Here is a 23359-nt window from a genome sequence, read left to right on the forward strand (position 1 = left end):
GTCGAGTGTTGACAAGACGATGCTCAACGGTTGTGTCTCCTGAACGCACCCAATAATTTGGTAACCGATAGCGCCATTAAAAATGCGCTTATCGCGGAAGTCCAAGTGATACCTTGCGATTACGAAAAACTAATTCAATAGAGAATAATATATCTAGGAGATATTATATACACATACACAAACATATACCCACACACACACGTTTTTCCGAATTAAGTAGAAAAAATGGGATCGAGTGCATATAAAAATAGATTCGCGCATAACTATGAAGGCAGTATAGATTTCTTAGAAACGTTATATCTCGCTCTCTTTTCTTTTCAACGGTGTAAATATATAATTGGAATGTAATAATGTTTCCTAATATTAATTCCACTTTGATAAAGGCACACAAGATATACAAACAACAATATTTTACACATGAAAATAGGATCGTTATTCCCCTGATGTTTCCATCGATATCTACCGCCCTAAAACGATTTCCTCAGTCTGCAATTAGATAACAGATAACATAGATAAAAATGAAATTAAAATTCGAAAACTTCAACAGTCTAAACATGTGGTGGAGCAGACGAAGTAAATACACGAATAGACGTGTGACTGCGTTATAAAAAAAAGGGAACACTTATAGTTTTATATCATTTTTAAAAGTAGCTGGAATGATGTATAATGTAAGGCCACTTTTGTTTTTCGTATCGTCATTAAACTACAGAAAGATTTATATCGATATTTTCTCCGATAATATTATCGATCATTATTTACATTAATATAAAGACATCTTTCAGTCGAGACAAATTATTGAGTCCCATTTTCTATGCATTATGTACAATCAAGTATCATTAGTGAGCATCTGGATGATGAACAAGCATATTATCTCAGTTTTAAAAATATCCATTATAAAAAAAAAATCATATCATCCATTTCATATTCATCTATTTTTTAAGTACATATTAATTTCAAGTAACTAATTACTAAAAGAAAAAATTATGATACTTTGAATACTATAGTCGATATCAATTTATCTGTCAAGTATATTAGACAAATAAATCAAATAATACTTTATGAAATAAAGGAATCCAAATTTCTCCTAAAATGGATAAATTAATTGCTCTCAATTAATATTATGAAAGAATGATTCGTAAATGTAAAGAAAATATTTTGATCAATCGAGCTATACGTCCAACTATCGAGAAAAACTTCAATATAATTTAAAAGACACTAGAGTACAAATATATTGTAAAAAATGCAATATAATATAAGTACTTTCTCTTTCCATTGTTTTCTTTCTCATCTATAAGATATAATGCTATTAGAATAACAATAAAGTATAAAGACGATTTTATAATTGCTGTTTCTCATAATAAAAACAGCACTCTTTTCCACACGCATTTCTTTTAAACTTGGAATTTGCATGAAATATCGATTCAGTCACAATTGCAATTTCTTTTATAATATAATACTTCAGAAATTGTTTTTTTTCTTTTGATTGCTATTTTTCTATTTCTATTTACCTTATCTCGATACTTTATAACAATATATAGATCTTCATTCTATGATTTTTACATGCAAGGCATGACATTCATCTTTCAAAGTCGAAGCCATAGAATAGCATTAGTTGTTCCAAATTATTGATTTTATAGTTCGAAGACGTAGCTTATACTGTAACCAACAAACTCTCCTTACATCTATCAACTTGTCTAAAAACTTCGTAAAATTCCATCAACATGATTATTGTCGTATATACGTGTTTCTCCATAGAGCCTTATTCCTAGATAACTTCTCTCGCGAATAATATTAGCGGACGCTATTAAATTGAGCATAATTTAACCCCCTCCAGCAGATTCTGAGTCACTTGTGATCTATCTTTTAAGAATATTTTATAAAATTTTATAAAAACATATGCGAAACAAATATTTGATACATGCATTATACAAATACTTAATAGGTGCATTATACAAAAATATCAATATGTGTAACTCTTATTTTTTTAATATTTTCCTTTTCCTTTTAAGTTTAAGCACACAGTAATATTTTAAGAAAAAAATATTTAGGAATATAATATATATATTCTTTTTTATGTATCCCAGATTAAAATCCATTATAAAATTTTAATTTGCAATACGTATAAAAAAATTTTGCTATAGATCAAAATGGACTCAGTTTTCGGTAGCTGTCACGCTGTCTGTTGTTCAAGGGTTAATCAATTAAGAGGGCATACCCGTCTGAAAATTTCAAAAAATAGATTTTTTTTGCATATTTTCATAACTTAACATTTCAAAAACAATATAAAGCAAGTCTGATGTAGACATTCAAAGAATTGACGAAGTTACAAAATTTTCTTACAAACAGAAAGATAGCTCGGCATAGCTCAGCGTGGCTCGGCCAAGCCCGTCGCAGCTTTCATGCTGATAGCTATTAATGTTTAATAAAAAGAAACTTGTATTTTTTATTTCAAATATGATCTACGAACGTTTTCATGCACACCGTGCAGCCATCTAAAATTGGAGCTCTGCAAATATTCATATAAATTTAAAAAAAAAATTCTTTTTGAGCTGAAAATTTTTGTTTAAGTACTTAATAATATTGTATTATTATTGTAAAAAAAAATAAAAAGTTTCTATCAAGTTTTTGCGCTGCAAAAAAATCAAGAAAATGTATTCACTTTTCGAGGGTTCAAAAATGGATATGCTCTCTTAATCATCACCCTAAAGGTGCAGAACACCCTGATCATGACTATAATTTTGGTGATGATGATGATGATGATAATGATGGTGTTGAGTAGACGACGCCGAAGCGTCGTCCTGTATTGTCAAACCTGTAAGATCGACAATCTCATCCGCCTCCTCATCGCTACCGGCGCTTTGTGTCGATTGATGACTTCCCGAAGATAATTGACTATTACGGGAAAAGGAACCGCGGCGAGGTGCAGCCAACGCTGCCCTCTGATTCGCCGGTTTGACGGTTATGATAAGATTGGAGGAATTTGCTATCATCATATCCGTCACCTATACATAAATAACCGTCACCATCACCATACATAAATAACCATATAAAAAAAAAGAAGAAAAGATTGAGTTACTTTATTTTGCTATAAAAATACTTTATCTTTGTGGGGTAATCTCAATTATCGTAGAAAGTGTTTTAAATATGTTATTATTGAGAATGCTTTAATTATTTTACTAGGATAGCAATAATGCTATTAAATATAAATAACTGTATAAGTATCAGAGAAAAAAATACTTTAAAAACTGCATTCTTTTCAAATAAATAATACTGCTTTAACGATTATAACTATAACTTTTATATTAATATTTTGTAATTTAATGTCTTATAATATACTGCTTTTATGCAAAAAAATTGTTTCTATAAAAAATCTTACCTGATCAAGTGTTTTGCCTGCAACCTCTATACCATTCACTTCCAGGACTTCATCATTTACAGCTAGAAGTCCTGTGCTCTCTGCTAAACCACCTGGTACTAATCTGCTGATAAACACTCCTGGAACTTTCTCAATTCCCCCTCCAGACAATATGCGGAAGCTTTCACCATCTTTAATATAAAATCCTAAGGGTTTATCGGAACCGTGTTTCAAAAGACGCACACGTCGACAAGTTTCTGGCAGTATGTCGACATCAATAATTGCGGACACCTGATTGTAAGAATAATTAAATGTTGAATCAGTTGATATCATAAAGTACAGTAGAAAGTAATCAACGTATAAACTTACCTGCCTAAAATCATGTGGATTTGAAATAGCGATAGATTTTGGCTTTCCTGGTGTGCCACCCAGAATACTTGATATCAGGTTTTTAGGTTTTATTGTCCCGTGTCCATTGTCCCATGCTTCGTCATCTGTCATAATTATAATTAAATTAAATGTATATACATACACACATAGACAAAATATACACAAAATCACAAATAATTTTACCTTTCCTCTGTATAAAAATTCTGAGCAGACACCTGGTGGTCAATACAGCTCTAGCCAAATTGTTATCATTATTGATGGGAAGTAGATCACCGTCTGTATCCGTGTACCAAATTAAAAATTTAAAATCTGCTCCTAAATCATGCCGTTCTGCCAACAGTTTACCAAAATCCTCATAGCTCATAGGCTCATTACGATTGATGGAAAATCTGATGATGTCGGCCTCAAACTGCAAAACAATTTAAGCAATGCATTGTTCTCACTTTCAATGAACATTCTTTAAAATTATTCTTTATTAACGATATATATACACACTTTGCTCTTCACGGCCAGGATGCCGTTGTCCACCTTGTCCTGTTTCTTGGACATAGCAGCGTAGAGACAACAAGATAACAAGTACTTTCGCGCTGTCGACACCTTTAATTTTTGGCAACGAGGTTGAATGGGCTTGAATCATTGAACTCATAGAATTCAGTATCTCGGACAAACTTAGTGGTCTTTTCATTTGTAGGTAGCAGTAGTGAGCAAATATTGACCAATGAGGAGATAGAAATATTTGCTCTTTTTGACCTGATTGGTCAATTAAATAATACTCTATCCCACTGGTAAGATTTTTGAATGCACCCTCAATTATATGTTACCAATCTTGGTGTATTTGATCGATGACTGAATGTTGCTAGTATCGCTGATATCCGGTGTCCGGTGTTATCTTGATTATTGTTACATATATTCTGTTAATTTCTCTATAAAGGGTTAATATAGAAAGAAATAGAATAAATGTAAGAAAATAGTGTAAAGTTTAAGAGATGAAATTAAGTAACTGATAATTATAGACCTTACAAAAATGTAAAAACAAATTTCATATTTATATTCTTATACTCATTATATTATTTAATATATAGAAATTGAAGAATAGTGTATCATTGTAAGAAAAGCAATGTAATTTTGTCTAGATGGAGGATCAGGATCCAACAAGTATTATCAATATGATAAAAGATCTACGTTCTGGAACAGAATCCTATCGTGAAAGTATTGGAGTACCAGTGCGATACTCAGGAACTGGCTATATACGTTCAAAATTCAATGAAAGTGATGACAGCATTATTTCACCAAAACGGCAAAAATTAGATGACTCGAATACATCTATAGTTAACAAAACTCAATCTGATTCTGTCCCAGGTAGTCCTTGGGAATGGCGACGTATGAAAGGAGAGGTAAAATAACACATATTAAAAAATGCTACATAATAATTATATAAATATATATCGAACATTATTATTATAAAAAAATGCATTATATAATTCAAATAAAATAGATAATTTGAATAAATATATGAAACAATTTAAAGAAAAACAAATTTCCAGGTTATATCATTAAAGAGTAGATTGACTCAACAAGAGGCAACTGTACAACAACTACATAATATACGCAGACAGATGGAAGAAATTTTTGAGAAGGAGAAAGGTCTTTTGCAAGTCCAGGTAGAACAGGATTCGCAAACCATTCAGCAGTTAGAAGTCAGACTTGATGTTGCACGACGGACAATCCAAGATACCAAAGAAGCACAAGCTGTTGCAGAGAAAGAATGGTCCCAAGTAATTATCTTATGTGTTAATTCATATATTTGTTCCATAAACATATTTTTACATTTACATTTTTTAATTATCTGTATTTTATTAGGTAAGGAACAATTTAGAAAACAAAATAGCATCATTGTTAACTGAAAATGCAAAATTATCGGAGAATCTGAGAAATACGTCTACAAAAGAAAAATCTCCTCCTCCTCAAGATACTAGCGAATCAAATGAATTACAATTAAAATTGGAAACTGTGGAAGCTAAAACAACAATGTTGGAGGAAAGGATTAAAGAATATCTCAAGATGCAACAGGACTATGAATTGCAAAATGTGGAACTACAGAATATGAAAATTAAGCTAGAAAAACTCGAGTCAGAAAGAGCATTATGGGAAGAAGGCAAAATGTTAGTAGGAAGAGCTTGAATATAGCGAAAAAGACTATTGCAGTTCTAAAAGAGTCAGTCAGAGAGAAATTACTCTTAGAGGAGCAAATGGCCAATATGACGAAAAGGTACTTTATGCATATTTAAAATAAGATGTTACATTTTTTTAAATGTTACATTTATTTAACAATGCATGATTTGTTACAGGCTAGAGCACACTGAAAAAGTAGAGCAACAAGTGGCGATATTGGAGGCAAAGCGGTCCGAGCTTGCGCTTCGCTTGCAAGAATACGAAACGATTGGCATTACTGGCGGACCAACGGCAGTGAAGCGAGAGCTGAACCGACTTCAACAAGCTGAAGTGGACTTGAGATCAGAGGAAGGTCAGCTCAGATCAAAATTGGATGCGGTTTTGCGAGAGTCACAGAACTTGTCAAAGAATTATGAAGACGCGAAGAAATTGGCTACCGATGTGACATCATCAAAGGAAAAACTAAATAAGCTTGTAAGCAGACTGCAAAAGAAGATGATTCTCGTCACCAGAGAAAGAGATAGTTATAGACAGCAATTAGACTTGTACGAGAAAGAGATAACAGTGGATGGCAACAATGCGATGACCGAGAGAATACCGGCTCTAGAACGCGCTATAGATGGATACAGGTATAATTATGTATTAGCATGTATCGCAAATGTTTGATTAAATTAAAAATTATTTTATAAAAAACAAAAAAAATATTTTTTCAATATTATTTCAGGGACTTAGTTAATAAATTGGAAGCAGATCTTCAAGCGGCCGAGACTGGCACGCAGAAGAACGAGTATAATAAACTGAGAGAAGAGATCGAGCAATTGAAAGGCGAGCTCGAGCATCGTGCGTTAAAGGGCGACTTCAATTGCAACGCTCGAGTTCTACATTTTACAATGAATCCCTCGGCAATAGCGGAGAAACAAGCCGAGGAAAAACAAGCGACTCTGTTACGAGAACTAGAAGAGCTTCGAGCTAAAGTGGGATCAGGAAACTATGGCACGACCACATCATTGTTGCAGACGCAAGGTATGATAACGATATTTATGTCTTATTCGCATTATTCTTTGCGCAATTATTTATTTTTTTATTTAATATAGAAATTACAGAATTGAAACAAACACATGAAATAAAGATAGCGCGCTTGAAAGAGGCTTTTAAGGCATCATCACAGGAATATCGCCAAGCGTGTTATCAGCTATTTGGTTGGAGAGTGGACCGAACAAAAGAAGGTTATTATAAGCTATTGAGTCAATATGCAGAATCACCAGAAGATTTTCTTTTCTTCCATGTAGGAGAAGAAGGCGTGGATTTGTTGGAGACCGCCTTCTCCACAAACCTAAGTAACCTGATTGAGCAATATTTGCAAAGACAGCACAGTGTTCCTATGTTTCTTAATGCTGTACAATCCGATCTTTTTAGTCAACAAACTGTAACACATACAAATGTCGTGACATAATACTGATCTATGTTTTTAATGAAACCAATATTTTTATTTATAAATTTCTCCAAGCTTCAATATACTATAATGTAATATTAGTTGAATTACATTAAATGCTAAACACCTAATAAATTTTTATATTTCTGTATAAAAAACTGTTCACATACGAATATCAATTTATTAATGCCAAAGTAACTTGAAATTAAGTTTATACATGAATGTTATAATTATTACCCATAAATAATCGTATTTATAACAATAATTTTCTCAAAACAACTTTCTCTGCTAATGATTTTCACAATATCATTTCAAATCTATTCTATTCTCTGTGTTGATAACAAATTTCCTCTATCTTGCTACAAGAATGATCTGTAATAACAATTTAGAATCAATTTTTGTCATGTCTATTTAATTATTAATATGACAAACGAATGCGAAAGTTAACAATAAAATTAAATTTTCCAGTTAAAATATTTTGCAAAATCGGGCATAATGAACGTTCCAGATACATATACTCAACCCCATAAAAAATTATAAAAATATTTCAGATAAAATCTTTGAAAACTTTTACATATAAAGCCTCAGAAAAAATTCTATAATAAAGTTAAATAATTTTTAAAAGCTGACAAACAACTAATCAAGGAAACGTCGAAAATAAAATTTTTTCTGTTTTACACAATATATTATAAGATTTAAAAAATTTCAAAAAATATGTATGTATAAAATGTAAAATATATAAACAAATATGTAAAAATATCTGGAAGCTTGATTAATCTTCGCTGCATTCACATCTGACCTCCGTTAGTTTCAAGAACATGATGATGTATTGCCATGATTCTTCGATAAAAACTTGCGTCGAGTCAAACTGTTATCGCGCAAAAATCTTACAAGAAGGTAACAAAGTTGAAAATCGCGTCGGATCATTCCAGATTCCAGCGGCCATCCCACGGGAAACGTTACTGCTCGACCATGCTCGTACATGCTCAGAAAGGGGAGGCCTGAGTATCCCAGAAGAGGGATTTCCATTGTTTTGTTCAATGAAGGAATTGTGAACTGTGTTCTTCGTTAGTGACTAAATCGCCATCTACTGCACCGGCCGGTCCGGTGGGATATGCGGGACTCGCACTCGCTAAAAAACTCCCTGCAGGACCAATCCTTTTGGCCTGCCGCCGATACTTACACAAGTTTATATTCTGGAATATCGGAAATATGATAGGCACAGAAGAGAAGTAATATACATACAAACTTCAAAAATTGAAATTTTAAAAACTCCAACTTTATTTTCTTTGCTCATTTACAATATAATGGAAATTATTATCTAAAAATTAATTGTTCTTACAACTTATCTCTCAATTTTCACAAATGATCGCTGTACAACTTATAAACACTTATAGAGAAAAAAAATCCATATATATATATATATATACAGGGTGAGTCATTTTAATCAACGCACGCTCTTTTGCAGTTTTATGTGAGATAACAAAAGTTTCTCGAATAAAATTTGTATCCTACACATCGCAGGCTAGGTTCGCATTGGAAGCATAAATCGGAATTTTTTACATCTATATCGCTTTCGCTCGTTTAATTAATGCTAATCTAAATCTTGCGCGAGATTTTGTTAGTTTCATCGCCAGACACTAATGGCCTCTATTATGCTGATAAAAGATGGAAATTCGATTCTCGATCAAATATGCGTAATACGAGAGCGAATTAAAAATTATTCGCAATTTTTTTCACATTTTTATCTTTCAAATTTCCATTTTCAATTCGTGTTCTCATATAGAACAACCTGTAACGAGTTAGCCAGAAGACAGTTTCGATTTTTATCACTACATTAAATGAACAAGCGTTATTCATCTAGTTTTGGTTTGTTGTTGTTGTTGCGCTTTGTACAGCTTAAAAACTTTCTTACTTGGAAGCAACAATTGGCTCAAGCCGGGCCTCTTTTTGCGTTTTCTGTTCGCAGTCTGATTGTTCTCCTGATCCACCTCGTTTTCCTCGTCGTTTGCGGTCGGTGATGTCTGCTGTTGCTGTCCGTTGTATCGAGTCTGGCAGACCAGTGTCTCCTGCGGAGTCCGCAGAGCCTCCAATTCAGCCGCGCTGCGATGAAGATCCGAGTCGTGGGCGAAGGTGCAGTTATGACCGAATCGACAACGGCCTTTCCGATAATTCCAACAGATCTTACGGCCGTTTATCATCTTGGTGTCGTCTAACGTGGGCGTCATCTTGACATGCTTCTCCAGGATCGCGCTCTTCGCTCGTTCCGCTTCGACGAACGGATTCGAGAATACCGAAGTCTTCAACAACGTGGACGCGTTATTGAAATCCGGCGTGGGTAATGGAAGCTTTTCTCTGGAAGCTGTTGTTTCGTTTATTCTCACGTGTCCGTTCTCATCATTATGCGAGTTGCTGTTCTCATCATTATCATCCTCTTCCTCTTCTTCATCCTCTTCCGACTCCACCTTGTCAACACCCTTAAAGCTAACGGTGAGGCAATATCAGATTACAAAGAACAAGCCACATTCTGTATGTACATAGGGTTGCTAAATTTAAATAAATGTTTAACTTGATTTTTTCTTTGATGTTCAATATTATAACGATGGTTTAATTTTTATTGTAATGTAAGATAAATATTTCATAGTTTTAATACATAGAGGTGGATGGAGGATAGACTTTGAGATAAAATAAAAATATATTCAAGCATTGAAAGAGAAAACAAGAGAAAGGAAATTATAAAAAGTAGAAGCACAGACTTGATTTATAAATTATTGGAAAGACAAGTAAATCTTAGAGAGAGATTTGTCTCTGTATAATTTAAAAAGAAATCAAATAAATATTTTTCTGCTTATGTAACTTAAAGAAGGAAGAAAGGAACAAGAAATAGAATGCATGAAACAAACATGTCTCTTACAAAAGAATTGTATAAATATGAGTTATGAGATATAGTGCATTCGATATAATCTGTTATAAGCAAACCTTCATATATCCAGTTCTAGATGCAAAAGAAGAACATCGTGAAAACGAAGAAACAGACTGTACAATTTGAAGCAAAAATAATATTTTGTATTAACAACAATATAACAACATAAATATATAGTCTTTAGACTTTTGACTACAATTATATCCAATCTTACTCAATTTATAAGTGTATGCCTCTTTGATGTTTCTCCTTAAGTTCAATGCTACCTATATTAGAATATACATAATGCTTTGCACTTGTCATTGTGCATTCAGCCTTATGTTGCATGACCTATTAAATCCGATATTTTTCATCTTAAAAATGGATTTCCGTCATTACAATTTCCCTGTTAAGTAGAAATATTGGCGAATTTCATGTCTTTTATTGAAGATTAGGATTAAATTAGATAATGGAGAAGCGCTAAAAAGAAAAGGAGAAAAGCTAAATTGGATAGCAGCTCACAGTGATCCAAACTTACGCATCATCCGAAACGTCACCGTTCGTCTCGCTGTCCGAGCCGGAGGAGGTCCCGTAATCCGCGACCAAGGAAGCCATAATAACAGTCGATTCTTACAAACTAAACGATCTAATCGTGCGATAACTAATAATAACTAATCTAATCATCACGCGAGGTCAGATGTTAAACGGCTCCGACTGGACCAACCAACAAACTCTTGTAGGAAGAAAAAAAAAATTACATCAGCGCTATAGTGGCGCCATCTGATGTAATGTGAATTATATATATATATATATCCACAGCTTTTATATATAATATATATAATATATATTAAAAATCAATATGGCGTTCGTGGACCCTGGAATATTAGATTTTCAGCAAGAAACGTATATAAATAAGATGTCATACAATTGGCTGTCAAATAAAAAACTTTTCGAGATTTAAAAAATTTTCTATTCGATAACCAATTGCGTGACATTGTGTTTACCTGTGTTTTCTTGCTGGAAAATTTTCATAGAGATCAGTGGGATGCTATCGGTCTAGTGTATTATAGAGAAGTCTGTGGACTCGACCAATCGGGACGAAGAAGTGCTCTATCCCGATTGAGAATTCGGAGAAGCGACGCGCTTCTCGGTCTAATAGTTTTTCTGCAGAGGACAGCACAAATCATCGGCGGCGTTCTCAAAACTCGGCATGAACATTCCTTTCATTGTCCTCCTTTCATCCGCGGATCCGTCTCGGCGCAGACGTCCTCCGATATAGCGCGAGTGTGATTATTTTCTATCTACACGATCTTCCCTTCGTATCATTGAGCACGACGAGTGCGTAAATCGCGGCGTAAACAATGGCAGATCAGCAAGAAAACAAGGACTTCAGTGAGGACATAGCGGAGCAAAGTTTCGAGAAGAACGGCGAAGCCGAGAGCGGCGGTACCGGTGGCGGCGGAGACGCCGTGGAGAATGGCCAGGACTCGCAGGAGGACAGGTAAGATTTTTTTCTCGTCCATCGCGTCGAGATTCTCGTCGCGGACGATGATCGGCAATCGGATCGATGATACTCGCGCGCGGGTCTCGGTAATCCGCGGTACGCGTTACGTCTCACGGAGACGTTTTCCCGCGAAATTGCTCTCGGCGTCCCCTCCCGGGCCTCGCGACACGAGTAGCCGTCGAACAAAATGGCGAGGGCCGATTCGAGATACCGAAACGGTATCCGTAATCCGTTCGCATCGATCGTACACCGGACACCGATCGCTTTCCCGCGCGATTCCTTCGCAACCCGCAATCATGACGCGCTCGAGGGTATATTTCTTTTTTGTCCCCGCGAATGGACAGAGTTCGTTTCATTATTATCTGTAGCGTATGAAATGAAAGTTTTTTTTTTTTTTTTTTTTAACGCTGCTCTCTTTGAGAATTCGTTCGCGCGTCACCTCTCCTTTCTTCACACATTCGTTCTATTTTTTATTTTATTTTTTTTTTTTCTTTTCTCCGCGAATACGATGTTGCTCTTCTCAAGTGCAGAAAATACACCCGACAAATCTAACATTTTTTGCAGCTTTGTATTCTATTATTATCGCAACCCAATATTTACGAATATTAGATAATTATATATATGAGATAAAATGTGAATTATATATCAAACAATTTACTGCATTTTATGATACAATTGCCCTTGTACAGTAAATCTGAAATATATTTTATATATTGTTTTGTTTTTTACAAATAAAATAAGGTAAATATAATTATATAGTTATTATATATATTATGCTATAATTACGAGGTATGTGTCCATCTGTTTCAAGCTTTCTAACTTTTTTGTAAATTTCTTTCTGTTCTTACTCAGCCAATTAACTCTCTTCTAGTTCTATAATTAACGGAAGGCAGAGACAATTTCATCATTGATAAAGTTTTGTGTATGTGTATATGTAGATCTATTATATATGTACTTTTTAAGAATAACATTTTTGTGTGTATTTGTATTTCTTTTTCTTTTTTTTCTTAATAGAGAATATAATTTTGAAATCCACACGTTTGATCAGTTACGAGTCAACTGTCCTTATTCACAGTAACAGTTTACAGTCAAATTCAGATTAGTCAATTGCTCAAAACGATTGACAAATACATCCAATGCTTGTCTGGGATCTCTCAATTGAGCTGCGAAGCTTGATGAAATGAACTTTGGGGTTGGAATTATTGTGAGCGATCAAGCATCGAGTTCTCAAGTCCATCATGTTCCGTCACAACACAAAAATGCTGGAGTCAAGTCGAGTCAAACGTTACTTGAGATCAAATATGTGCCGCAGTGACACATACTTGCCTGCTGGATATAATACAAAGTAGAGTAATTTCCGCTGAATTGTGATATTTGGATTATTTGGGCATGAACAAAAATGCGCAGAGACACTAGGGCCAATGCAAACATCTCCGATAGGAGCTCCGGAACGCCATTAACGCAGTTTCTGTGACTTGGTCTGCAGGTGGCAAACGTCCCAGTGCGATTATGGTGGACTGCTTGCAACCGGCTAACTGTGACCTGACCTGACAACAGATACCGGCGAGTGACTGGTACCCATGGTATTTATCATCAGCCCTAGATGATATAAAAAACGATATATATTTATAATGTATATATCGATAAACGTATATAAATACAGACTTAACACCGCCGGAAAAAAAGTTTAAAAAAAATGATAGAAAAACAGCAAAGTGTGTACATATTGCAGCTTGTTATTTGAATGCGAAAAATATAAAACCAAAAATGTCTTAAGACTCGAGACAAGTCATAATAATGAGCCGTATAATGTAAAATAAGCCTTCTCGATGAACATGAACTGTAAGATAGAAAAATTTATATATGTATGCATACGAGTGTCTGATGTAACGCATAATAATAATGTTGTTTAAAAAGAAATCAAATGAAAAAAATTAGAGCAAGGGAGATAAAAACAGAGCAAAATCGTACAGTGACCAATGTTAATCTGTCATAACATGGAAATTAATTTTTAGCTTTCCAATATTATAGAGTTGCAGTCAATCTACTACCACGTGCCACTAATTTTGGGCCAATATTAATAATCGGGATTATTTTTTTTTTTGTGTGTGTAACTTAGAGAAGTTATTTGTATTTTCTTTAGGGGCAGCTGTATATATCAACTACTGGAGTTTAGCTTATTTGGATCATCGTTATAACAGTACTTTGCTCTCTTTGATGCGTTTTTTTTTTTTTTTCTACTCTGACATACACACAGATTTATAATATTATACACACATACATACATATGCATATGTATTTTTCTAAAACTTTTTCTTTTAATATTTTTCACAAAACTTATTTTTTTATGATGTTCAAATCGAGTTGCCTGTGTGGTTGCGCAATGCCGCCGTCTCTTCATAACTTCAATTTTACTACGCTATCGCGTAGCAACTACGTATGTAAATTGTATAATAATATATACATATTTAACTTTATCAGAGTTCATTTGTTCTAGGGATATGGTATATCTTGTAACTCTTTTTATCTTTTGCTGTCAGAATAACAATCTTGTTTAGTCTCATGCAAGGAACGTGTTTATTTTTCCAAATCTTTATGTAGGACAACACCTACATTGCATGTTGCTGTAATTGGAATTCCTATTTCCTACAATTGATAAAAAAAAAGATGAATGATTATCGTGCTTGCATAAATCAACATTAAAATTTCTTGCAGTGCCTTTTCCAGATAGCATCATGGATCGTCAATTGCGCTCTGTTAAATCGTAGTTTTAATTTGCATAGGAATGGCATTAAAACGTAAATTTTGAGAAACTATTAACCTAATTAATGTAATATTCGTAAAAAGATCTCTGTTCTTTCTTTGGTAAAATAAATTAGTTCCATTGCTTTACAGGTTGACCGGAAGTAATCAGGACTCTATGATTGATAGAGGCACATTCGATTTCTATCTTTCTCTTTCTTTTTTATTTTAATATTGTGTGCCTATATAAAAATTCAATTGAGATAATATTACTCGTAACAATCGTAGTACCGCAAAAGCGATTGGAAAGTTAGGGCGGCAAGCGTATTATTCTCCATTAAATTTATTTACAAATTTTGTTTCTGTTTATTGTTTGCAGAAAATTATTTGTTGGTGGCTTAAGCTGGGAGACTACTGACAGTGAGTAATCTCATTCTTGATCATTGATGGGTTGTATTTCTTCCGGAAATCCATACATTTTTATCCGCAATTTGTGTCGTAATTTTTCAGAGGAATTAAGGGAACACTTTAGCACATATGGCGACATTGAGAGTATTAATGTCAAAACAGATCCCAATACGGGGAGATCGAGAGGTTTTGCCTTTATTGTTTTCGCCAAAGCCGAAGCTCTCGATAAGGTAATATTCTTTTCTTTTCCAGTAATAACGATAAAGTGAAGAGTTTTTCTATAATGCTGTAAATCAATATTATGCATGCGAATAATCCTAATGATTTCTTGCAGATTATGTCGGCCGGCGATCACGTCATCAACAACAAAAAGGTCGACCCCAAAAAGGCCAAAGCTAGGCACGGGAAGATCTTCGTCGGTGGTCTCTCGACGGAGCTCTCCGACGACGATATTAAGAACTTCTTTTCACAATTTGGGACTGTAAGTATTTCGTGATTTGGAAATAAACAAGCCAAAACAAAACCAAAAAAAAATTAATTATGCAATTCTCAAATTTTTTCACACAGATTGTCGAGGTGGAGATGCCGTTTGACAAGACAAAGAACCAGAGGAAAGGTTTCTGCTTTATTACTTTTGAATCTGAGCAAGTGGTCAACGAACTGCTTAAAACACCCAAACAAACCATCAATGGAAAAGCGGTGAGTTTTGTACGAAATATAAAAATAGTTGTATAAACTTTCACATTACAATCTAATTTCTTTGCAATTCAATAATCGAATTCAAACTTTTCTAATCAATTTTGAACTCTTATCAAAGGTGGACGTGAAAAAGGCGACACCCAAATTGGATGGCATGGGCGGAATGCGCGGCGGAATGATGGGACGAGGAGGTAGAGGCGCCCGAGGAGGCCGTGGACGCGGTTTTGGAGGTCAAGGTGGCTGGGGACAGGGTTACGGAGGCGGCTACGGCGGAGGTTACGGTCAAGGTGGCTACGGCGGTGGGTACGATGGTTATGGAGGATACGATTACTACGGCAGCGGTTACGGCGGTTACGGCAGTGGTTACGATTACAGCGGATATGGTGGTGATTATTCTTTGTTTGTTTCGTCATATAGCATAAATCGCGAATTTTCGAATTTAAGTGCTGTCCCAGGGTGAGGTACTTACTTTCATAAAATTGGTCAGTGTCCTGACGATCTTTAGATCTTTGCATTACGTTTTTCTCGGATTAAAAATTTCGCCGAAGAATCGAGATTTTTCCTTTATAGTCGCGTTAGTATATATATCCTTTTTTTTTTATTGTTTCTTCTACCGCATTGAAATCTCGATGGTACGTGCGGATACTGACTCCATTTGTACCATGTGTTTCATGAAACGCAGATGGCTATGGCTATGGCGGTGGTAATTACGATGGTGGCTACGCGGGCGGGCGCGGTGGTGTACGCGGTAAAGGTACGCATTACAGCGTTCCTTGATACATAACTTTATTACCCATCATTTTTAGTATTTTGCTCTTCTATCTCTCTTTTTATATTCAGTTTGACGCTTTGCCACCGCTAGAATATTTCACCCATCTTTATAATCCTTTTGACTGCTATGAGAGCAATTTAACCCCGACTTCCAATCGCGAATATAAGTCGACTAAATAATAACTTCGACGTAAATTCAGTTCGATTAACTGTAGAAACATTATAGTGCCTGTAAAAAAATTATTTCATATTCCATGCTTTTGCCATCTTTGCTTACATGAGTTTTCATATGTTGCTTATCCATTATTATAATAGCAAGAGAAAAAAAATTTATAATCCCAGAGAGATACGTATCGAAAAGAAGGATATGGATCCGAATAGTGCGCAGTTTAGCCTGTAGCCTCTTTGTTCTTACATTTATTATCTGTAGTATTTTCTTCCGTAGTATACCTGATTGTTGTTAGTAGTATAGTGTATCTTCCTCTATCAAAGCGCGCGCGTGTGTATGTTTTATATTGTATAAGAATTAATCTGTTTTACGCTACAATGTTGTGTATGTGCGCGCGCGCTCATGTATGTAATTATAATTGTGTATATAAATCTAATTATATATAAATTCGTATCTCAGACAAGTATGAAGACTAATGATACAGTGTCGGCATTGTTTCAGGTGGCTCGGGCTATGGCGGCAAACAGAGAGGAGGTGGCGGTCGCCAAAATCAGAGGCACCAGCCATATTAACAAAAATCTTCATTCGCGACCGCAGTGCAATTCGCGTTGTAATTGCTGGTGAGTTGCCGCGCTCTTAGAACTTTGTATTCTCGCACTCTTAGAATTAGAGCGGCAATTCTCTTTCTCATTCTCAATGTCGCTTTGTTCACATTTGTGAATGTATCGATGTCTATTATTTTCATTTATAAAAGCATGAATTAATTTAAATTAATGTTCTGGATTTTTTGTTAATCCAATGTCACGGCGCTCGATTAATACATATTTTGTAATATAATTTGTAAAAAATTAAAAATACACACAACACACGGACACACATACATGGTCTACTTCGTCTTTTTTTCACAGGTACTCTTCCTCACTCTACTACCGATCTCTTCATTCGTCCAATTATCATTCCATTAAGCCGCGCCCCTCCTAGCAAGAATTCGACAATTTTTCAACAATGTGGACAACTGCTGCTAACCGAAAATCAATCACCGAAACCTACGATGGAAATAGCAGTAGCGATTTCATTTTGTATTTAACTCCAATTTATTATTCCGCGTCTCTATATGCTTTCCTTTCTGCCGTTTGCAGTACGAGCTTGAGTCGTTTTTCTCCTTTTTAATAACATGTTCGCGGTAGAAAAGCAAGCATATAAAACCATTAATAGATTTTTTGAATGTAATACCGAATAAAACTAAATGAAGTATCTAACAGTATAACAATCTTACAAGAAGTAATATTGCCGTACGATAGATATATAAAATGAAGTAAGAATTAGTTGTATAAAATATACCATGTAAGCACGACAATGTATCTTCTCATTGGAAGAATATGTGCGTCATTATTGAGGAGAATTACGCATTTAAAATGATTTCCACATTATGACCTATTTTCTCGATTTCATTTGGCACAATTAAATAAAATTGGAAAGAAGGCTTCAACGATCAACAACTCTTTACAGAGAGTTGGTAATTAATGGTGAAGTCGTTCTTGAGCTGTTACAGTCGCTATATTAAATTGGATACTCGATAAGAACTCTCCTATGGTAGCTTTCCAGCAAGAAAACAGACGCAATTGGCTATCGAATATAGAGAATTTTTCAAGTTCCGAAAATTATTACATTTGATAGCCAATCGTATGACATTGTGTTCATTGTATATTCTTGCTTTCCATCTTTAGTTAATCTGGACAAATATTTCTAGAAACTTCAAAAATTCGCTATCAGCGAATATAAACAATATAAGATTAGCTGTTAAATGGAAAAATTGTAGGGTCTTTAAAAATTCTCTATTTAATAGCAAATTGCATGACATAATTGTGTTTATCTGTGTTTCTTGCTGGAAAGCTCCCAATATAAAGTTAAAACTTGGATAGAGTACAGAGTTCCCCGAGATTGCGTTTGAAAATCTATCATCGAGTAGAATAGCGTTTAATTGATCAATCACAAAACAAAAAAATCCTACCTATTTTACCCGACGATAAATTTTCAAACGCTATCTCGGAGACCTCGAGTTCTAACAACGTGAACAGGGCTTAAGGATAATATTACATTTGTTGTACGACAAACTTCTTAGGGCCAATTTCACCAAGCTCGGATACGGGCTTAAGCGCATTGATTAGCTAATTTCTAGGGACTCAAGAAATTTTTTATTTTGCAGCCAATCGGTATGCTTAAAAAATTTGTCGTACGACAAATATAATATTACTGGCTGCGTTCCGTTTTTAACATTCGGTGAACAAGAATAAGGCCCAGTTCCACAACTTACTTTAACCGAAGTTTAACTCGTTAATGGAAAATTCACATTACGTCTGATGTCCGATGTATCCAATCGGACGTCATACATTGTACATCAAATGCAATGTGAATCCTCCATTAACGAGTTAAACTCCGGTTAAAGTAAGTTGTGGAATCGGGCCTTAGTAATGTATCATGCATGAAATGTAACGCAGCCTAAAGCCCGTATCAGACTACGCATTGAAGATTGAGATTAAAGATTCAAGATTGAAATTTGACCAATCAGGACAAAGAAATTATAGTCCCTTTTGTTCTGATTAGTCAAATTGCAATCTTTAATCTTCAATTTTCAATGCGTAGTCTGATACGGGCTTAAGGTTGCATGCGGAAAAGTTGGCAATCGTGTTTCTAGAAACGAGTCGAATAGCGCGAAGCCTATACACGGACCGGATACTGAATGGACGCAGAGTTGAGTAGAGTATAGAGTGCAATATACATTCACGTTCACGAGTGGATCTCTGATACTTGCGAGTGATAATAGTTGTCGGCACGAACGAGTGATACGCGAATCGTCGTCGTATCTTATCGTCCATCAAGGACGATCGCCGTTCCGTTTGCCTGTGATATGCCAATAATTAGCATTCACAGCCCCGCGAATGAACGTTCCGCGGTCTTAGAGTCGACCGACGCTACGCAACGAACAGCGCACCCTCGTCGTCGTCGTCGAGACGCAGTCATTGAAGGTACGTTATCGTCCCTTCCGGGTCACATTCTTTCCGAAAAATCGCCGATCGCTCGCGGTCCAGCAAGTATCGAGCCTTTCGCGCGTGATCGGCGGGGAGGACGCGGATGTTCTCTCTGTCTCGAGAACAAACGGCGTCGTCGTCCCTTCGGCACCGCGCCAATTAAATGACGACCTTTTCCCGCCATATTTTTCAAAGCTCCCTCCAACGTGGACGCTTGCATCTTCGGTAATAATTTTCGTCTCGCGAGCGAGCATTTTGCCAAATTTATTTCAATCTAAATTGAACTTTGAATTTAAAAACCAATGATTAGACACAGTTCGAGAACTTTGAATCTTTCACTGGACGAGCGCAACGTTCGCGAATATTATCTGTTTTTGTTTAATTTTTGTTCAACAGCAAAGACAAAATAATCTCACAAACATTGCGATTGTCAAGAATGTAGCCTAAAATTTAATCGCTCTCTTTTAGCGATTATTAAAAAAATAGTTTAAATTGTAAAATATAATTTTGTGTTTCGATTTTCTTTCTAGTAGAAGAATCCGTTTCTTTGTAAGTTTCTGCATTATAATATATTTGCCATTGATTTATAGATATCTGAAAATACAGTGCATAAAGATGAGTACAGCTTTGGAAAATGGGGCCGGCGACCGTAGACCGGCTCCCAAGCAGAAGACCATTGAGGGTATTTATCAAAAGAAATCACAGTTGGAACATATTTTATTGCGTCCGGATACCTATATTGGATCTGTGGAACCAGTAATGGAAATGATGTGGGTCTTTGACAAGGAGAAAGATATGATGGTTCAAAAGGATATTAAGTATGTTCCTGGATTATACAAAATTTTTGATGAGATTCTGGTAAATGCTGCTGATAATAAGCAGCGCGATCCAAAGATGGACATGATCAAGATTGATATTGATTCGTAAGTTACATCAAATATTGCATTTTAGAATATTCAACAGAATTTCAATATAAATTGTATAAAGTACTAAGTAAATACTACATTGTAATATTTTGTTGTATAGTGAAAATAACACTATTTCCGTGTGGAACAACGGGAAAGGTATTCCTGTAGTAATACATAAAGAGGAGAATATGTATGTACCTACCATGATATTTGGCCATCTTTTGACATCATCAAATTATGATGATGAAGAGGAAAAGGTGACTGGTGGCAGAAATGGTTATGGCGCCAAATTGTGTAATATTTTTAGTCATCGTTTTACCGTTGAGACAGCTACAAAGGAATACAAGAAATGTTTGAAGCAAGTGAGTGCAATTCATCAATATTTTAATTATTTCTACTTGATATATTATAATTTTTATTCCATTGATATAGACATGGGGCAATAATATGGAAAAAGCTAGCGAACCTAGGATTAAAGAATATCATGGAGAAGATTTCACCAAGGTCACATTTTCGCCAGACTTGACAAAGTTTAAAATGCAATCTCTTGACAATGATATTGTGTCTCTTATGTCTCGAAGAGCATATGATGTAGCTGCATCCAGCAAGGGCGTCAAGGTTTATCTCAACGGAAGCCGTATTCCAATAAAGAATTTTAAGGATTATGTTGATTTTTACATTAAAGGGAAAGAGGATGATGTTGGTAACTCGTTGAAAATTGTATATGAGAATTGTGGTCCACGCTGGGAAATTGCTCTCACTTTATCTGACAAAGGATTTCAGCAAATGTCATTTGTAAATAGTATCGCGACAACGAAGGTAGGAGAACAACTGTATATAGTAATTTTTTATAAAATGTAAAATTGTTTCGAGTACTTATACAAAATGTTTGAATACTGATAGGGTGGCAGACACGTCGATCACGTGACCGAGTTAATAGTCAAACAATTGATAGAAACATTGAAGAAGAAAAATAAGGCTGGCATAGCCATTAAACCGTTTCAAATCAAGAATCACATGTGGATTTTTGTCAATTGTCTAATCAACAATCCTACCTTTGACTCACAAACTAAAGAGAACATGACTCTACAGGCGAAAAGTTTCGGCTCCAAATGCACGCTCACCGATAAGTTTATCGCTTCAGTAAGTGCAATTTGATATTAAATGTTTGTCGCATCTTGTATATATATTCTTGACCATCCCTCGGAATGCGATTGTAGATTACGAAAATCGGAGTTGTGGAGGCAGTGCTAACCTGGGCGAAGTTTAAAGCCGATAGCCAACTTGAGAAATTGGGTCCTAAGTCAAAACAAAGAAAACTTCATGGTATACCAAAATTGGAGGACGCCAATGATGCAGGAACTGGAAAGTCATTGGAATGCACTCTCATATTAACTGAGGGAGACTCAGCCAAAACAATGGCTGTGTCCGGTATCGCTTCCATAGGCAGAGATAAATATGGCATATTTCCATTAAGAGGTGAATTTGTCTTACTGAAAAAATTTGGATAAAATTTAACATGATATTAATTGGTACTTTGATTATAGGCAAAATGTTAAACGTAAGGGAGGCTACTCACAAACAAATCTTGGAAAATGCTGAGATCAACAATTTGATCAAAATCCTTGGTCTTCAATACAAAAAAAAATACGAGAGTCGAGATGATTTAAAAACATTGCGCTATGGAAAGATGATGATTATGACTGATCAGGATCAGGTTAAATTTTTTTCGTACAAAAAAGACGCACCGATTTTATATATAATTATCATAAATATTTACCATTAAATTTTCATTTTTTTAGGATGGTTCACATATCAAAGGTCTCTTGATTAATTTTATCCATCACAATTGGCCATCATTGTTGCAATTAAATTTTGTCGAAGAGTTCATTACGCCTATCGTGAAGGCTACTAAGGGTAGCCAAAGTTTATCTTTCTTCTCATTGCCAGAATTTGAAGCATGGAAGAAGGATACAGAAAATTTTCACACATATAAAATCAAATACTACAAAGGTGTTTACTTAAAAATCTGGGATTTTTGTCATTTCATTAATTATTACAATACAGAACATACATCTAACAGCTTTTTTTTAAATTTGTATAGGTTTGGGTACTTCCACCGCCAAAGAGGCGAAGGAGTACTTTGAAAATATGGCCAGACACAGAATACGCTTTCGATACGAGGGCGACAGAGACGATCAAAACATCATCATGGCATTCAGTAAGAAATGCGTCGATCAACGTAAGGATTGGCTGATGAACCATATGAATGAAACAAAGAGGCGAAAGGAGATCGGCCTCGGTGAACGTTATCTTTATGAAAAGGACACACGCACTGTCTCCTTTTCGGACTTTATCAATGTCGAGCTGGTATTATACAGTAATTACGACAACGTAAGGTCCATACCGAATATGATTGACGGCTTTAAACCGGGCCAGAGGAAAGTGATATTTACCTGTTTAAAACGGAATGACAAACGTGAAGTAAAAGTGGCGCAATTGGCGGGCTCGGTCGCCGAGCACTCAGCTTATCACCACGGCGAGACATCTTTGATGGCGACTATAATTAATCTTGCTCAGAATTTCGTCGGCAGCAACAATATTAATCTTCTACAGCCTATTGGTCAATTCGGTACAAGACTCGCTGGAGGAAAAGACGCTGCCAGTCCGAGATATATTTTCACGATGCTTAGGTATTTGCCACATTCTTATATAGATAAAAGAAATAAAAGAAATTATTATTGCATGTCTATTTGCATATCATTATTACTATTTTTTTTTTTTTTTTTTTTTTTTTTTTTTTTTTTTTTTTTTTTTTCCCTTTTCTTTATTTTTTTTGGCAATGTCAGATTTGGTTAGGCTAGGCAAGGAAATGTCA

General features: G+C 35.2%; 5 protein-coding genes across 11 annotated transcripts in view; 3 read left to right on the forward strand and 2 right to left on the reverse strand.

Annotated features, from left to right (window-relative positions):
* Positions 1–13: 13 nt before the first annotated feature.
* On the reverse strand, positions 14–4383 carry LOC115235838 (partitioning defective 6 homolog gamma). The gene is made up of 5 exons (XM_029807881.1): positions 4241–4383; positions 3929–4154; positions 3725–3849; positions 3377–3646; positions 14–3002 (listed from the first exon to the last, which is right to left on the reverse strand). Exons 1-5 carry the CDS (start codon positions 4292–4294, stop codon positions 2703–2705), a joined length of 975 nt encoding a protein of 324 aa, XP_029663741.1. The 5' UTR covers positions 4295–4383; the 3' UTR covers positions 14–2702.
* Positions 4384–4579: 196 nt separating this feature from the next.
* Positions 4580–7497, forward strand: LOC115235816 (mitotic spindle assembly checkpoint protein MAD1). Its single transcript, XM_029807849.1, is given in 8 exon segments — positions 4580–4771; positions 4879–5139; positions 5290–5520; positions 5606–5909; positions 5912–6014; positions 6094–6546; positions 6642–6940; positions 7012–7497. Coding segments are annotated over 7 exon segments (2010 nt in total). The 5' UTR covers positions 4580–4771; the 3' UTR covers positions 7371–7497.
* Positions 7498–8813: 1316 nt separating this feature from the next.
* Positions 8814–11016, reverse strand: LOC115235818 (zinc finger CCCH domain-containing protein 65). Its single transcript, XM_029807855.1, has 2 exons — positions 10790–11016; positions 8814–9833 (listed from the first exon to the last, which is right to left on the reverse strand). Exons 1-2 carry the CDS (start codon positions 10864–10866, stop codon positions 9206–9208), a joined length of 705 nt encoding a protein of 234 aa, XP_029663715.1. The 5' UTR covers positions 10867–11016; the 3' UTR covers positions 8814–9205.
* A 452-nt stretch (positions 11017–11468) lies between these two features.
* Positions 11469–17946, forward strand: LOC115235817 (RNA-binding protein squid-like). Of its 4 annotated transcripts, XM_029807850.1 has the most exons (9): positions 11470–11752; positions 14877–14917; positions 15008–15135; positions 15240–15386; positions 15473–15604; positions 15723–15990; positions 16287–16358; positions 17046–17164; positions 17453–17946. In XM_029807850.1, exons 1-8 carry the CDS (start codon positions 11613–11615, stop codon positions 17114–17116), a joined length of 999 nt encoding a protein of 332 aa, XP_029663710.1. In that variant the 5' UTR covers positions 11470–11612; the 3' UTR covers positions 17117–17164; positions 17453–17946. The 4 variants fall into 4 exon arrangements, with proteins under 4 accessions (XP_029663711.1, XP_029663710.1, XP_029663713.1 ...); XM_029807851.1 differs by lacking the exon at positions 17453–17946 and having other exon boundaries at positions 11469–11752; positions 17046–17421; XM_029807853.1 differs by lacking the exon at positions 16287–16358 and having other exon boundaries at positions 11471–11752.
* A 1305-nt stretch (positions 17947–19251) lies between these two features.
* LOC115235855 (DNA topoisomerase 2) overlaps positions 19252–23359 on the forward strand; it is a 9902-nt gene continuing 5794 nt past the window's right edge. For 2 of the 4 annotated variants that reach the window (XM_029807906.1, XM_029807907.1), the window contains exons 1-8: positions 20189–20496; positions 20600–20843; positions 20914–21300; positions 21385–21624; positions 21702–21960; positions 22029–22198; positions 22284–22494; positions 22586–23174. In XM_029807906.1, coding sequence (XP_029663766.1) covers positions 20189–20496; positions 20600–20843; positions 20914–21300; positions 21385–21624; positions 21702–21960; positions 22029–22198; positions 22284–22494; positions 22586–23174 — 2408 coding nt within the window. Of the gene's footprint in view, positions 19571–20163; positions 20497–20599; positions 20844–20913; positions 21301–21384; positions 21625–21701; positions 21961–22028; positions 22199–22283; positions 22495–22585; positions 23175–23359 lie in introns of those variants that run through there. The other 2 variants (XM_029807905.1, XM_029807908.1) reach the window with 2 other exon arrangements.

This window comes from Formica exsecta, unplaced genomic scaffold, assembly GCF_003651465.1.
Source record: "Formica exsecta isolate Colony F162 unplaced genomic scaffold, ASM365146v1 scaffold236, whole genome shotgun sequence".
Classification (NCBI taxonomy): Eukaryota; Metazoa; Arthropoda; class Insecta; order Hymenoptera; family Formicidae; genus Formica; species Formica exsecta.

Coding starts and splice junctions, on each gene's coding strand:
- LOC115235817 (XM_029807851.1), top strand. CDS start 11,613: ATGGCAGATCAGCAAGAAAACAAGGACTTCAGTGAGGACATAGCGGAG. Junction 15,136..15,239: donor AAGCCGAAGCTCTCGATAAG/GTAATATTCTTT, acceptor GATTTCTTGCAG/ATTATGTCGGCCGGCGATCA. Junction 15,387..15,472: donor TCTTTTCACAATTTGGGACT/GTAAGTATTTCG, acceptor TTTTTCACACAG/ATTGTCGAGGTGGAGATGCC.
- LOC115235838 (XM_029807881.1), bottom strand. CDS start 4,294: ATGTCCAAGAAACAGGACAAGGTGGACAACGGCATCCTGGCCGTGAAG. Junction 4,155..4,240: donor TCCTGGCCGTGAAGAGCAAA/GTGTGTATATAT, acceptor ATTGTTTTGCAG/TTTGAGGCCGACATCATCAG. Junction 3,003..3,376: donor CAGGCAAAACACTTGATCAG/GTAAGATTTTTT, acceptor ATTTATGTATAG/GTGACGGATATGATGATAGC.
- LOC115235818 (XM_029807855.1), bottom strand. CDS start 10,866: ATGGCTTCCTTGGTCGCGGATTACGGGACCTCCTCCGGCTCGGACAGC. Junction 9,834..10,789: donor GGTGACGTTTCGGATGATGC/GTAAGTTTGGAT, acceptor CCTCACCGTTAG/CTTTAAGGGTGTTGACAAGG.